We start from the raw sequence: 16040 nt of genomic DNA on the forward strand, positions 1-16040 counted from the left end.
TACCTAATATTAATAACCTAGTCATGCCATAACTGGAAACTGCAACTTCTAACCACTCTCTCTGAGCAAAAGGTATCATACCTTCCACATAGGTATCATTTTCCCTTTTCAAATGCATCCTCAGTATCTAACCATTTCTTACGTTATTACCTTAGATCAAAAAAACCCTACCCCACTAAAAAACTCACCACACCCATCCTGTTGATTTGGTATCCATTAACAATACAGAGCATCACTAATACTCCTTCCCTCCAGAAAACAATGAGCTCCTTCATTGGGAAACATTCTTCTCATACATTTACAAGCAGCCTAAGAGAGAAAAACTCCTGCACCACACAACAGAGGGACACAATGAAAACATTCAGCCAGCAACAGAGGAAGGTTCCTCAGATAAATAGAGCTCACTAGACTTAACCATTTTTATTTTTCATTATTTGGCTTCATGTAATGTTAGATTATGACACAGAATATTGCTTCTTCTTTTTTTAAAATTTTTTCTTAAGTGGTTTCAAGAAGAGGCTTCTTCATCCAAAGGACACCATTACAATAGGCATTTTTCCAAATGAGCCATAACTGTTAGAACAAGAATCCTCTTCTCCAAAAATGGTGTTTCATGAAAAAGTTATTTCTGACCTACAAAGCAAACCTACAGGCTTTAACTTTGAGTTACTCTCACAGTCATCAGCAAGTGACAATCACAAGTTTGTTTCAGAGTGTGAAACTGTCCCGTCAGGGACTCATGAGCCAGGTCTGTCCATACTGCTGAGAGAAGCGTACAAAACTAAGTCATGAAAGATGAACCATACCCTTAGTCACGAGCAAGCATGCTACAGGTGCAGGACCTTCAAAAGGTGCTTTTCTCCAAAAAAAAAAAAAAACAAAAAACAAAACAAAACACCAAAACCCCACCAAAACAAAAAAAAAAACCCCAAACCAAACCAAAAAAAAAACAACCCAAGAGAGTGAACCTAGTTTGTAACACTCCTAACTTTCTGCTACACTGATCCATGGGAATGAGTTGCACTCACGGGGAGGCAGGAGAGGGAATCATCAGGTATTTGGTGGTGGATAAAAACTTGGTCCAAGCTTTGCTGGATGTGCACACAGTTTTCGTCTCCCTGTTCAGATATTGTTGAAACAGTAGACTTCAAAGAAAATGTCAATGAATCCTCATAAGCACTATACATGACCTCTGGGGTAATTAGCAATCATTCAAAAGCAACAAGACTAAAATGTTCTATTCTTTATTACTGTCAGCTCTTGTCTTGATCAGCATTTTAATAAAGATGGTTCATCGCTAAGACAGTTTCATGAATCAGTCATAATTACATTCTGACATGCAGTGAATAGTAAAGCAAAACTAAATATCACTTCATCAACCTTTCTAACCTTTATGCAAGTATTAACTGTAAATAATTTTTACACAATCTTACAACAGAATATCTGCATATTTCTTAGCTTTGTACATACTCCAACCTAACTGAATTTCCTGTGACCTATACCTGAAAAAAAACCCTTAAAATCAGGCATAATTACTTAGTTTTGCATGATATTCAGGTGTTGCCTTTCACAGATCAAATCAACTTCAAGTACAAAAGGCTATTTGTTCTACAAAATAGTGCTGTGCTTTAATGGGTTAACTAATTTATTTTAGTCTGTCTTTTCCCCCACATTCTTTGCTACTTGCAGCAACAAAATTGATAAAATAGCCTGAGATACTTCATGCTTGTTCTGATTTAAACCTACAGAAAAAAAACACAAACAGAAATAAACTTGCAAAATGTCATCCAAGTATACAGTACCATATCAGTGAAACTAATCATGCTCAGGTTGATTTTGGATGACAGACATTTTCTTTGTAAATTATTTTTAAAAGGAGCAGAGAAATCTGGGAAGTTAAGTACTGCCAAATATAATTTTCAAAATGGATCTGCCTCTTACACATGTGACAAGGACACTTTAAACTTTAAAATGAAGAGTCTGGCAAAGATAAATGCAGAGGTAAAATTAATTCAATGGAAGTTGTATAAGTTTACATTATAGTCTTCAAGCTTTAACAACTAAGAAACCCCACTATTCTTGCTGCCACAAGGACCACACGATCTATTGTACAACTTTTCAATAACTTATTTTAATGTCTAGCTACAAATCAGCCACCCCCTAAGAAGAGGAAAAATAGACAATTAACTTGTAAAATAATGGTGCATGAATAAAGACAGAGACTTCTAAAATGTACTGTTCTGTGAATAGTATTTCAGATATTCAGACAAAGGTGAAAGAATTCAGGAGGTACAGATGTGGCTGTGCTGGGTAACAGACAAGTAGCCTCGACTTTTCCCAGTCAGGGAGCAGAAGAATGGCAGGGTAAGCTTCTATGCAGTAAGAATTACACTGAATGGGTCTCACAGTTTTACATCATTTAAGCAAAAATCTTCCTTGTAGACTAAGGATAAATCCCTTAATAGAATAGGAATAAATAATTAAAAAAAACCAAACCAAAATCAACTAAACAGAAAACAAACACAAAACCCTACACCCAAAACAAATCTACAAACCACTGTGTAACATGCAGTTTTACTAAAGAACTGATAGTGACTGCAGCTTGTAATCTCCTAATAAACAGTGTTCTGTGAAAAACAAATGCCAAGAGTTCACTCCAAATTTATAACATGATGTTCCATAAGCTAAGGGTCAAATTCACCCCTAATACATGTATTTCATTGGAATTACACCCTAGACTAAGTTATTTGTCTAGATTGCTTTTTTGCTGTTGTTTTTCTTTTTAACATTTGATTTGTATTTCTTTTCCGAGTACTAGCCTTTGCTCCTGCCAGAACTGTTGGCAGGCAGGAGAAAAGGGAAAAAAAAACAAAAAAAAAAGTAGTATTGATTTACAAAACTGGATTTCCCAGAATAAAAAAAAAAAAAGCGATTAAGATCTAAACAAAGGCTAAAGATGGCTTACGCTTAGCTCTGATGAGGTCCACTACCTCATTACCAACAACTGAAAACTTCTGATGCATTTTTTTTTTCAAGGGAATCCAAAAGTCCTTGCTGTAAAGCAGGCTGGGGGGTGCAGGGTCCATTCACTCCTTCTGTATCACAACCATTATGTAAGAAGTATAAAACACTGCCTTTATGCTGACAAACCACAATGACTCTTCTTACATCAAAGCGTTTTCACCACTAGGGTTTTTTTTTCTCCAAAATTTATTCAAGCCAAGGGCAGGGAGACAACAATTCATACACGCTAATTACACCTAATTATCTATTCCCTTTTTTTTTTTTTTCTGCCAGTTTCGGCCAGTGTTATTTGCTATCTGGGTTTCTCACAACCTCCCCTTGCCCTGTCCATCCAGCTCAACAGTAAACTCTTTGAAGAAAACAGTTGTGGTTTCTTAGAATTTTAACAATATAAGTTCAACTCAAATGAAATTATTCTATTATTTTTTACACATTTATGTGTGAAATATGAAGGCCTCTTTGTTAATTTGGCAAATTCCTCACATCTCTTCATGGCTAGAATTGCTGGTAACACCCTCTCTTGTAGGAGCTTCTCCTCATGCTTTCTTTTCATGATCTAAATGAAATGTTTATTGGATTAAAGTTCTTCTCTGCAGACCTCCACGGTGGCCTGTGACAAAGAGCTTAAAAGCTTTATTAATTGGCTCGGGCTTTTTGGAGGGAGGCAGGACCTCATTTCACATTACATCACAAGCAAATAAAACTGCCACGTGTAATTAGACTAATTTACCCTGATACACCAGGAATTAACTATTCCATATCTATGATATGCTTTGATTTACTCATTTTGATCACAGAGTAAACAAACCAAGGAAGAACTCAGGAAATCCTAACAATTAAAGAAAGAAGGTAGGGAACCAAAGAGGGAGCTACAGTAGCAATTGTTTTATCCCTAGGTAAAGTTTTGATCTGCATCAAAACAAACTAAGTGCAAGTATGTGTGTAAGGCAGAAACTAAACAAACTGAACAGCTTGATATCTAGAAGACACACAAAAACAACAGTTATATTATAAAACATTAAAACAGTTAAGTGCTCTGAATTCAAATAATGCTTCTACTTGAATTTCACACACACAAAGGCTTAGAAAGCTAAACACTTTGGAAGTGTTTAGGAAAGGCTGTAACTTCTAATCTGACACTTTGCTGCCTAAATACAACATTTTATTAGTTACCGGTTCTCACAAGTCTGCCAAACTAAAATTACTCAGAAATGCTACTGTTGCTCAGCACATAAATACTTGCAACCAGGTTGTATTTTCTATTTTTAATTTTTTTTCTGTGTATAATTAGGTATGCTTCACAAAAGATGAGTACTTCTATTACTTGCAGAGAGAGAGAACAAGAACAAATGCTCCTTCTACTTAGGAGTTTGCTTGGTTACATGCTAAGAAGGGAAACAAAAGGCCCAACATCTTCAGTAATGAAAAAGTCAATTGATAGGCGAAGCCATCACAATATCAAAGGCCTAATCCCTGCAATTCTGACTCAGGTGACAGTTCACAGGGGTCAGAGTGGCTGACACTGACCTCAGAAGCAAGTTTTAACTATTCAACATACTGAAAGCTGCTGGGCTATCACACCATTAGACTGGAACAAACTGACAAATCAATTTCATCAAGGAGATGACTTCTGGGGGGGAGAGGAGGGGGAAGTGGCAGATCCGCCAATCAAGAAATCCCTGCATTTCTCACACAGGTGGTTGGACAAAAGCTGAGTGCACCATCAAAGACATTTTACATCTACCAAATGCCTTTGTACAAAACTAACTCCCACAATTTCCTCAGGGACAACTCAAAATGTTTTAAACAAATAGTTTTCACATATTCAAACGAAGATATTGAAAACTGAAAATACTTTTAAATTCCTCCATTTTTTATTTTGAACTAAAGGGCAAATTCTATTTTAAACAAATGAGAGTAGGCAACAATGTCAATAAATAATCATTAACCAATTCCAAGAAGGACAGTGAACATTACAGTGTATAAAAATACATTGTTTTTTATCTGATGAGTGTACAATGCTTACTATTGAGTAATTTGAACCAAAGAGTTTTAAAATAAGTAATTATTTTATCCCTAATACCAAGGGAAAAAAGTTAACTATATGAAGCTTACAGTAATTTCATGTCCTACGGTTAACAGGTTTCAGGTTGATTCTCTTTAGCTGAAGCAGAATGCAGGTAGTAAAAACCAAATATTTTCTTTTAAAACTGTATCTTTAAAAGGTATATTCAGGCTATGAACCTAAAGCCTCTTGAATTTCAGTTAGAATTTAGTGCAGTGCAGGTTGACCACATGATAAAAACTTGAGAAAAGTGCAGAAGTTACATACTTGGCGTTTTCATTTGGCTTTACTTTTTACAACTTCACAGTTCTAGGAAACCTTTGAAAACTCAAGAACTACTTATTTAAGTTATACATAATAAATTATTTGAGGACTTTCCCTTCCTGTTTGTCTGAAGCATTAAATTAGTAATTGGATCAGAAGTAGGATTCCAGTATAGTTAAGGGTTCATGTATGTGTCTTCACTAAATGTCTGCTAAAACTAAAATGTTTCTAAAATTATTGCAAAAGAACTAAAATAAAGCATACTTTCTTTCTTGTTTTTTTTTAAGAGCCTTACCTCACATCTTACATCAAGTTGTTAAAGATGCACAGCTTTATCTGTAAACCAGTTTTAAAATGTTTAGAAATTTTTATATTTCTTACAGGTTTAGGACAACAATTTTTGAAATATTTCCAATCTAAGCATTTGAATTTGAAAGTAACTGTGAGCAATGTTTTTCTTTTCAAGAAATGGCTTTGCAAAAAAGGAAAAAAATAAATCACAAGTTCATGCACTTTAAAATGCTCAGTAAAAGATGCTGCAAGATTAAAAGCTCAGTCACAAGGGTCTGAATCTAATTGCAATTACAGAATTAAAAGATTTTTCTTCCTAATACTTCTTATCTCTGTAAAGCTCTTTGTAAAATTTCATGCACTGAAGAAGCACTCAAGTCTGTTGCAGAAACTAAGCCTTCCATAAAGAATATTGTGTCACAAAGAATTCTAGCCACAGCCACAAACCAATCAATTGAGAGTTGTTCCCTGCTTATGAAAACTACTACTTTAAGTTACAAGGTTAGAGAATCCCTGAAAATTTAAATCTCAAACTATATAAGGTTTCAGAAGACCAAAATACAGGGACAGGTTCAGAATTGGGCAGGGGACACAGGGCAGGAAGAGCTCCTGACAGCCCAACTGGGCTGGGCCAGCTGCACAGACCTGGAAGCTTTTATGTGGCCCCAAGAAGTGGAATCCATCAATTGCACCTCCCATTACAGGTGTTCAGTATCCACTTGTTTCCAGTAATCTATCAACTAGAAAGGCACCAAACTTTAGATAACTGCATCTTCCCTAGAGCATTGTTTCACCTTTTTGCTTATTCCACAGGAATTGGTTTGTAGTTGTCTTTGTAAGAAATAGGAACCTAAATACAGATACTGGAATCATATCACCTGTAGAAAATAAAACCAGCAATGAAATCAAGGGTGAACATGAGTAATTCCAGACCCAAGAAAGAAACCATTTCTTTTGATCATCTGAAGACAGATTTTTGATTTATGGTTACCAGGGTATTGAAGAATTGTGTGTTCCATTCATGAGGAACAGAACAGCCTGAAATCTATTTCAAGTGAAGCATCTCTTCACTCAACAGAAATGTACTGTCAATACTTTCCATTCATCTCATCTTCCCAAGGATATTTAAAAGAATTTGAAGCTCCTGTGTTGAACTTGAACTGCTTTTAGTGTTAAAGCCTTATTTTTATAATTTATCATCATAAAAGTTAATTTCTGAAACAAACAGAAAAAAACAACACACCCAATCACTCCCTCTAAACCCCAAACAAAAGCCATGCAGGAGGCTCTGAGCCCAGAGAAAACAAAGACAGGAGCTGGTCCAAGTTGTCAAAGCCACCTTAAGGAAACAAGTTACATGACACTGATGCTACACAGAGACTCATGGCTTGGAGTGAGGTAAAGGTAGAGAAGACAGTAAATCAAACATCTGCAAGCATCAAATGTACTATTTTTCCTTTATATTTCCACACAGAACCCTGGAAGATATAATCCATTTCTTAAAGTCACACATGGAATTATAAACAGGTGAAGCAAAAGCTACTCCATCTGTTAAGACCATTGCCATGATTTATAAGCACATTTGGGAAGCCTAAATCTCCATTTCTCAAACAAACACAGACAGAATATCGATTTAGTTCTATACATTACTTTGTATTGTACTATTTTGTAATGTGTCATTTGCTAAAAGTCTTACTTTAAAATACATTGTAATGTGGCTTATTTAATGTCTGCTTCTCATGTATCAAACACAAAATGTAAATTTTAGTCTGATTACTCTGATCAGCAGTGACATCAAAGAGCCTCACATTTTTTAAACCAGGTTATCGCTCAAATATCAGCACAAGATGGGATTTTTCAAAGGTGCTTAAGCAATTAAACATTCTAACAGTTCCAAAATGCCCCACTGAAAACCCAAGGCACCATCAACTGCTTTACTGCTGACAACCTGAACAGAAACATCCAACCAATGCACCTATTCAGCATTTCCAAATTTCTTCTCATTAAGCCAAACCTACCTTAAACTCATACCTTCCTTTTATCTTAGATACTGATATAGTTAACAGTATTTACATATTTATGCTGGCAATACTGTTGTGAGGCAGGGAAGTGCTATTTCTGTTTTATATGCCATAATACAGGTGGAGCAGGGCAGAGGAGCTGTATGCGAAGCCTCAACAATGTAAGAATACAATCATAGCTTGTAAATTAAAAACACCTATGACTTGCTCAGAACTCAGAAATGTGAATTCAGCATATGTTCTTATTAATAGTAAAGTAAGTACTGATTGTATTATTCACACTGAGAAAGGATGCTCCATTTTTTTATCTAAATGAATTACTTGAAGGTTACAGCCTGCCACACCACTAAGTGCAGACTCTGGGAAGCTCATTCCAGAACTGCTGCATGTTGGATGTTATGAGAAGCCTCACAAATACTCATTTATACACAACAAAGACAACCCAGAAACAATGCAGCTGAGGGATATATCCCAAACACTACTTCCTTTACACCAAAGGAACACCAAGGTTTTGGCTCATAATAAATGTGAGATGTCTACAAATGCAACACAGAACAGTTAGAGGACTACTATATATACTACTATATATATATACTACTATACTACTATAGATAGCATTAAGAAAGTCCTATCCAAACAAACAAATTCTGCTACCTTATTCAAAAGTTAATTTTTTGTCATAATAAAAAAGTCCAACTTTCAAGACATGTTAATACTGGACAGGAAGATTTCTTTCTTGCCTTATCTTCAAGTACTTTTGCCCCAAACAGTTAAAGTATATACATCTTATCTGAAGACTGGTATCAAAGCAATCCTGTACAAATCTCCAATTTATTAATACATCAGACGAAAACTGAAAAGCATTGAACAAGTGACTCTCCTTACCTTCAGCACAGCAATGAATGGCACAAAATTAGCTCTCTGAAGACCATTTTTATAAAGATCTGAAAGAAAGGAAATCAGTATCATTTTGCTACTTAGTCTTAATAACAATATCAGCTTGTCTTTTAGTCTGGCAAATAAAACTTGTTGCAGAAAAAGGCAGAAAAGAAGAGATGAAATTTATTTCTCCTCTTTTGCTGTATGAAAACTGTATACATTCTTAAGGAAGAAAGGAACATCATGGAAAAGTGTGAAAAAGGCAGTGAGTGAAAGATGACTTAAATCTCCAATGGCATAGAACCAATTTTAGCAGAAGAAGTAAGACCAGCTTCTGTTTTAAGCTAAGGCTATAAAAAAGGATTTGTAATTCTGCATATGCATTGGTGTAATTATAAGACCAAAACTATGCAGCCAAGTCCCAAGTATTTGTCAGAAGAGAAAATAACATAATTCAATATAAACAAAAAAATACTCTATTTGGGTTTAGAAGGTTAGTATGATTCTTAGGCAGTGTACTATGGTACACTATTTTCTAGCAATTCTAACAGGTAAACCCCCCTTTCCAAAGCTAAAAAAAAAAAAAAAAAAAAGTAATCCCTAAGGAAAAAAAAATAAAATGCAAATTTGCAAAAAATAAAAAAATGCAAATCTGCACTCAAATAAAATACTAATTTAAAAGCAAATTGCATTTTGTATCTTATTTTGTATTTTATATAGCATACAGTTCTCTACAGAATATAGAGTTTTGGATGGAAACTATCCATCTCCCCAACATGTACATAACAGAATGACTTTTTCATTGAAAATGTTATCACTTAAACTGAAAGAGGGGCTGTTCTTCTTCATTAATATTAAGAAGACTTATCAAAAGGCAGTGGAGCATCTATGACTACCAGAAAGAATAAACAATAGACACCTGGTGAAGATGTCACCAAAATTCCCAACAAAGACTATGCCAGTTTATTAATATAATCTATATTCTCCATAATGCCATAATACCATGTTAAAGCTTTTATGGTCTGCCAGCACCTCATGGTGAAGACACAGCATGCATAAAAAACCAGCTGGTTTTCACAGAATTTGACATGCCCACAGAAACATGCAGGAAAATTATCAGTGAAGATGATTCCATACTCTAATTACCAACAAAGATATATGAAGCCATATATAGTTTTCATTCATAACTGCAAATCCTGGTAACTATACACTTACTAAAACATCAACCAATTGCATATTTACTTGTTAAAATTACTGAATGTGTAGCACTACTGTAAGATACTTCTGTTAGTCCTTCTAGTTAACAAGGCCGTGAGTTTTGTACTATGCCTCTGTTTTGTGAGAATAAGAAAAATAAACAGTAATTTTGGTTGAGAAATGAAGCCAGGATTCCTTGAACACTGCATCTGAATATTCCACCTTCACATTTCCCCAAGGCAGAAGTTTACCATGGTTAAGAGTAACACTAATGGTCAGCAGCTGGGTACAACTGCTCTCTAATGAAGAAGCCACTTTTCTCCTTTGTGTCCACAAGAAACTAATCTCTCAATTCAGTTTTTAACCTTGATGCAGCATGCTATGCTAACCCAACTCTTCCGTGTGGGAGGAATGCAGACACACACCATAAATACACGAGAGTAGTGAGTAGGAAAATAAAAATAGGCATTGATCAATGTCTGGACTCAACATAGTTCAGCTCTGGAGATGCCATTCTTGGCATTCTCATTGGGGTAGCTGGCACAAATGGATATCTTTCCAGTTGACACAGTGACTTAATATGTATATATATTAAAAAAAAAACCAACAAAAAAAAGACAACAAAAAAAACCCCAACCAACCAAAAAAACAACAACAAAAAAACCCCAGGGAAATAATGGTCCCAAACTGACAGCTCAGTTTAAATAGGATACAATCCTCAAGTTCCGATAAAAATCTCTCCTGAACTTTAAAGAATGGTGCTCCAAAAAAACAGAAGGATACTTCCTGAATAAAGCACTAGCTCCCAGTTTATCTGTTGTTAGCCCAACTACAGGAATTATGATTTCACCTTGTTTGCTCAAACAAGGAAAATAAACCAATGGGAAATTATTTCCTCTTCTAATTAAAACAAAGCACACTGTAAATCTTTAGTGATTCTCCCTTAGTCAGTTTGGGTAGAAAAATCACCTGGTCATTACAGTGAATACTGAATTCTTCGGGTTTTTTTGCAAACATTTGAAATTAATTAATCTACAAGTGTCATACAAGTTGCAGAGAAACCATGCATTATGTTAACTGCTAACAGCATATTATAGCAAACATTCTTTTCCTCTACAAAAAATTACAATTGCTGCTTGGTTAAAACCCATACCAATTTAAGGACTTCAGCAAGTCATGCTCTGCCTAAAAATATTGTTAGAAATTGAAATCTTCCACCTAAGTAAGTCCCAACCAGTGACCTCACACCAGGCTGTGAGAATGGTATCTTTATAAGGAGTTCTCCTTGGAGCTGGTGAATCAAGCTTGCAATTTTACATGTTAGAAACCAAGAAGGAATGTACTCTTTTTATTTCCCCACTTCTGCAGAATATAATCTTTCCTATACTGAAATACATCCAAAACACAGACAATATTTCACCCCTCCTCAACTTCCCTGTCTCCAAATACCCTTCCACTGAAGGTTTGGAGAGAGTAGAGGAGATGAGAAAACAAGGGGAGAGGTAGGGAGTGGTGGTAGTGGTAGTGGTGGTGGTGGGAGGAACACCTTGAGCTTGAGAGGAGTAAGACAGTGAAAAACCTTTCTTCCTTATGCACATGAGAAAAGAGGGGATAAATTGGAGTATCTTTTATTCTCCAAGACTACAGGGCTTATTAGTATTAAACACTATGTGATTTTAATACAATTCTTTTGTAAGATACTGAGATTAACTGTATTTGGGTAATACTGATAGCATGTTTGTTTTTACCTTCTGGCGGCCTGTTAGATGTTGCCACAACGACAACCCCATTTTGGAACAGATTTTCAAAAAGCTGCTTCAGAATCATGGCATCAGCAATGTCAGTGACCTAAAGAAGACAACACATTTGTTTTATGTTGCTTTCAGCTTCTGCTGCAATAGATTTGCAAGTGGCTTTATAGCTTGGAAAAATGCTTGTTAGTGAAAGCCATGGAGAAAGATTCTAATTATTGCTTGGTGAGGAAAAAAATAAAAGGGATAATTAATAAGCAGTGAATGTACCACAGTCTTTCAAAACTTGCCTACTCTTTATTGACGAACTACAGCATTTCTTTACCAATTGCTAAATGATTCCATGTTAACTTCTATTATAAAACTACAGGTGGGAGACAGAAAACAAACCCCAACATTTAAGAGGCCTAATTAATTAGAAACAATGTGAAAAAAAACAGAAGACAGAAAAAAAATATACACCAGCTGTTTTACATTTCTATTACCTTTGAGGCAAAGGTTTGCAGAGGTGAATTTAAATGGTCATGAGACTGCAGAAATAAAGACAAGTAGCCAACTATACATAATCAGCTGCTGTTGAAAATAGAATGATATGACATAGATACTATTGTGTGATTGTTGCAAAAAACAATTCAACAGATGGCCCATCACAAAAATAAGCAATTTCATTGTTCTTTTTAAGTGCCTTCTATTACTGTCCATGAATAATCAAAAGGCACGGCAGTCACTTCCAGCACAGTCAGCCTCTTCTAACCTTCAGGCACAAAACACTAACAAAAAATAAAAGTGGGTGGGATTAGTGATAATGGGGAAAAAAAAAAAGAAAAGAAAAAAAAAAAAAAGAAAAAAAAAAGACTAAAAATATAATATAACCCATGAAGTAAAATTTCTTTAAATATCTAACTTCAGATTAACTCACTAGCTTTACAGTACCAAGAAATAAAAGGAAATAAAAAAGAGAAGCAACTCTGCAGAAAAGAAAAAGATGTAATAATTTGTTCCAAACAAAAAGCCCCCATTGTTACAATAGCAATTTGTATTTCACAGCTCACCAGCCAAGATCAGCAACCCTAACAGTATACCAAATTTATTACCATTACATTTGTTTTTCCTGCATTCCCTTTGATTACTATATCACTTGTTGCATTCTGACTTACTGAAACAGTCCCCCATTCTGAAGAAATAAAAAAATGATGGCATGCTGAGTTACACACACTCATTACACAGGAGACTGACAGATTGCTACGCTTCACCATTTGAGATGTGTATGCTTTGACAGTAATACATCTACAGAAAGACTTTAACCAGTGTGATTTATTTTTCTCCCCTACTCCACCACCACCACATCCCTCCATTATTCTCCTCTTTCTAAATTACCTTTTTGGGCATTAAAAAACATTAATTCTACAGCAGAGACAGTAAAACACTTAGGTTACATTTCTGACAGCTACTTTGGAAGCAAAAATGTTCATAAAGAACCATATTAAAGACACCACTTTCCTTTCTCCAAAGAGTACTTCTAATTAGTTTTATGGAATGCATTAAAACAGAATTTTCTTCTGTTTTCAAAAACAAACTTTTACATAATTAGTAACACACTCCTTATATTTGCCCATTTCTGATCATGAAGGTCCAACATTTCAAAAACCATGTAGTAATTCACTATAGTACTGGATGTCTAAAACATCTGCTTATGCACCCACCTACCCATAATTTATTTCTTCTGAGCTTTTGCTGTTCCTAAAAGACAATACACACAAGGAATTGGTATTTTAGAAGTTACTGAATTTCTTGTATCACAAAGCAAACCTAACAGTCAAGTTTTAAAAAACATATATGCATATACACATTTTGATACAAGCTTGTTTGTTTAGAAATACTGCAAGGCAGGGGGGGAAAGAATGCTCACATAAAAAAAATACTAACATCCTCTTACTAACGAGAACAGTTATTTCATGCAGAATTCTGATGTTTTCAACTCCATCACAAAAAAAAAAAGTCTCAAAAGTTCTGCAAGAAAGAAACAGCCATTTTGAGAGCTGGGATGCAAATATAAACTCCTTATCTAGTGATATCCTTAGCTTGTGAAAGACAGAACAGTTCTACAAGGTAAAACAGGTAGAAGACAGTAACTAAAGCAATGTCATTTCTCATGTGTTTTTACTGTATCCACCATTCACTGCAAGAGGAAACAAAAGCGTAGGCTACAAATTACCAACAAGGAGAGCCTGCTGATGGAGAAAATGGATAAATTTCATTAGCATTTAAGAGAAAAGATTTTTATGACCTAGTGCTGCTTTCCATTATGACTCAAAAAAAAGAAAAAAAAAAAAAAAGTAAGATTAAAAAAAAGAAAACACTACACTAACAGTTAATTTACATGTGTAAGTGCCTGAGACTCAGTCATCCACTGATTGGTAGAGTTCTGTGTAATGAACAGCAAACACAAGCATGTATTACCAGTAATTAGTATTAGCACAAAAATGAGAGCCTAATTTTTATTAGAGGCTTTTAACAGCATGCAGGTTAGTAAAAACTCCCTAAACAGTAGTTGGCTTTAAGTCCAAGTGGTACCAATGGTATACATGAAAACTAACACTGTATCAACATCCAGTTTACCCAGAATTAGGGATTCTGTTTTCATTAACAACACTAACAGAGGTTTACCACTGCATGCCAAAATTAGAGTTTCTAATTACCTGTATGTATGTATTTGATCACTAAGCAACAACTATAATCTTTATTGACCAACCTCTGTGTTCTGAAACATCAGAATTCCAGTTATGAATCCCTTAATTCAAGGGTTTTTCTTCCAAATGAGGATGTTTTTTGAAAGGCTTATAATTTTTGCAATATAAAAAAAAAAACTAACTTTAACATTTATAGTAAACTGTGTAACAAAGATCAGCAAGATGTAGCAACTGTTTAATAACCTGAAAACCTGTGGTTCAGGGAAGTGCTGACCAAAAACTTGCTTCAGAATGGACAAACTCAGACACTAACACCATTGCTAGGGTCCTGGCTACCAGAAGGCATTTGCAATAAGAAACATTTTAGATAATTTGTGGTTTTTGTTTTAATACAACAATATTTTTGATCACACAAAACTACTTCTTCTAGTACTAAAATATTTTTTCTACATCAATTAGTCAACTCTTCACTTGTTCAACAATTCTTTGGGCTTTACATCAAGACTCACTTCAGGGTACTTCTGGTTTGCTTTAGCCCACTAACAGAGAGGAATGTGCAACCTCAGCAATGCTTTTGTCTTTGGAAGTTTTGCATTTGGTTTCCTCTGACATATGAGCATTAACAATATGTCTTGCCATCCCTGTTACAAGATCACTCATCTTCATGTCTGATCTTAATATAAATAAGTAGATAAATAAAATAAAATTAATAAGTAAAGCCAGCTTGTTCCTCCCCTTTTTTTCCCAACAGGTACTTGATGGCAAGCCAAAGTGTTTAAAGCAAATCTCAATAGTTTTCCAATGTTTCCTCCACACACAAGTATTTTGCCAAAGTAGTGTAGAGCCAACTTGACTTTGCATCTGTCAAAACAGACAGCAGCTTTGTCTGCAAGTCAGAGCAGTAATTGTTCCGAGCCTCCAGTTCTTTCCAGTTTCATTTTAATCCAGCAATTCTTTAAATAGGAGTGAATCAGACTGCAGTGAAATCTAGCCATTATCTCCACTGGGGAAATGGGCTGCAAACATCCTGAATTAGATATGGCTTCTTATTATCAATGTTAATTGTGTCACCATATAAGCACTTCTTCCAGTTGCTCCATTACTTTATTACTATTTAAGCAGAAGGTTTCTTATCCCAAATTCAGTGCCTTCTGCTAAATATAAGAAAGCTGCAACTCCTCTTCAATAGGCAAAGCTGCCACAGCAGTCCATGCTACAGAAAATCAGTCAAGAAATCCAGCTGTCCAGAGGTCTGTGAATTTAGAACATTAGTATAGCTAGAAAAAGTAGATTTTTAAAATTCACTTAAGAATGCAAAGTCTTAGACTCATTTTAAAGTATAGATCTTGTATGACTTTCCCAACTGTGACCCACCAACAAAACCAGGTGGTTTTTACAACTGAAGTGATTGATGCAGCTCAAACAGGTCAGCAGGGGGAGCAGGCAATCAATTTGAAACAAAAAATACCAGCTCTCCCCTTCAAATGTGGAAAGTCTGGAAACACAGTATCGCCAGGATTTTAAAGCAGCGGGCACGTATATAGAAAAGCAGCTGTTTTCACTAACACATGGAACAGCAGAGATGCCTCCTTCTGCCATTTCAGCACTTGATGTCGTGACAGTAAACACTCCTCCTTCCACTCTCCAAACCTTCCCATTTCTTCATGGTGTAAATGGCAGTGTATCTGTATTTAGTTTTTTATACTGTAAGTTTTGGAAGCCCAGCATTCAGATTCATTAGATAAAACAAAACTTAAATGAGTAAACAGCACCAGCTGAAATGACTCCGCACATTCTGAAACCAGAGACCAAAGAACTACCCCTTGCTGAAAAATGCAAGAGTAACTTTAAACAAGAA

General features: G+C 35.3%; 1 protein-coding gene across 2 annotated transcripts in view; it reads right to left on the reverse strand.

Annotated features, from left to right (window-relative positions):
• The window catches only part of AFG1L (AFG1 like ATPase), a 68685-nt gene that overhangs the window by 31471 nt on the left and 21174 nt on the right, over positions 1–16040 (reverse strand). For both annotated transcript variants that reach the window (XM_030448778.1, XM_030448777.1), the window contains exons 6-7: positions 11490–11589; positions 8551–8609 (exon numbers count right to left, since the gene is read on the reverse strand). In XM_030448778.1, coding sequence (XP_030304638.1) covers positions 8551–8609; positions 11490–11589 — 159 coding nt within the window. The remainder of the gene's footprint in view (positions 1–8550; positions 8610–11489; positions 11590–16040) is intronic.

Source organism: Calypte anna, chromosome 3 (genome assembly GCF_003957555.1).
Source record: "Calypte anna isolate BGI_N300 chromosome 3, bCalAnn1_v1.p, whole genome shotgun sequence".
In the NCBI taxonomy this organism is placed as follows: Eukaryota; Metazoa; Chordata; class Aves; order Apodiformes; family Trochilidae; genus Calypte; species Calypte anna.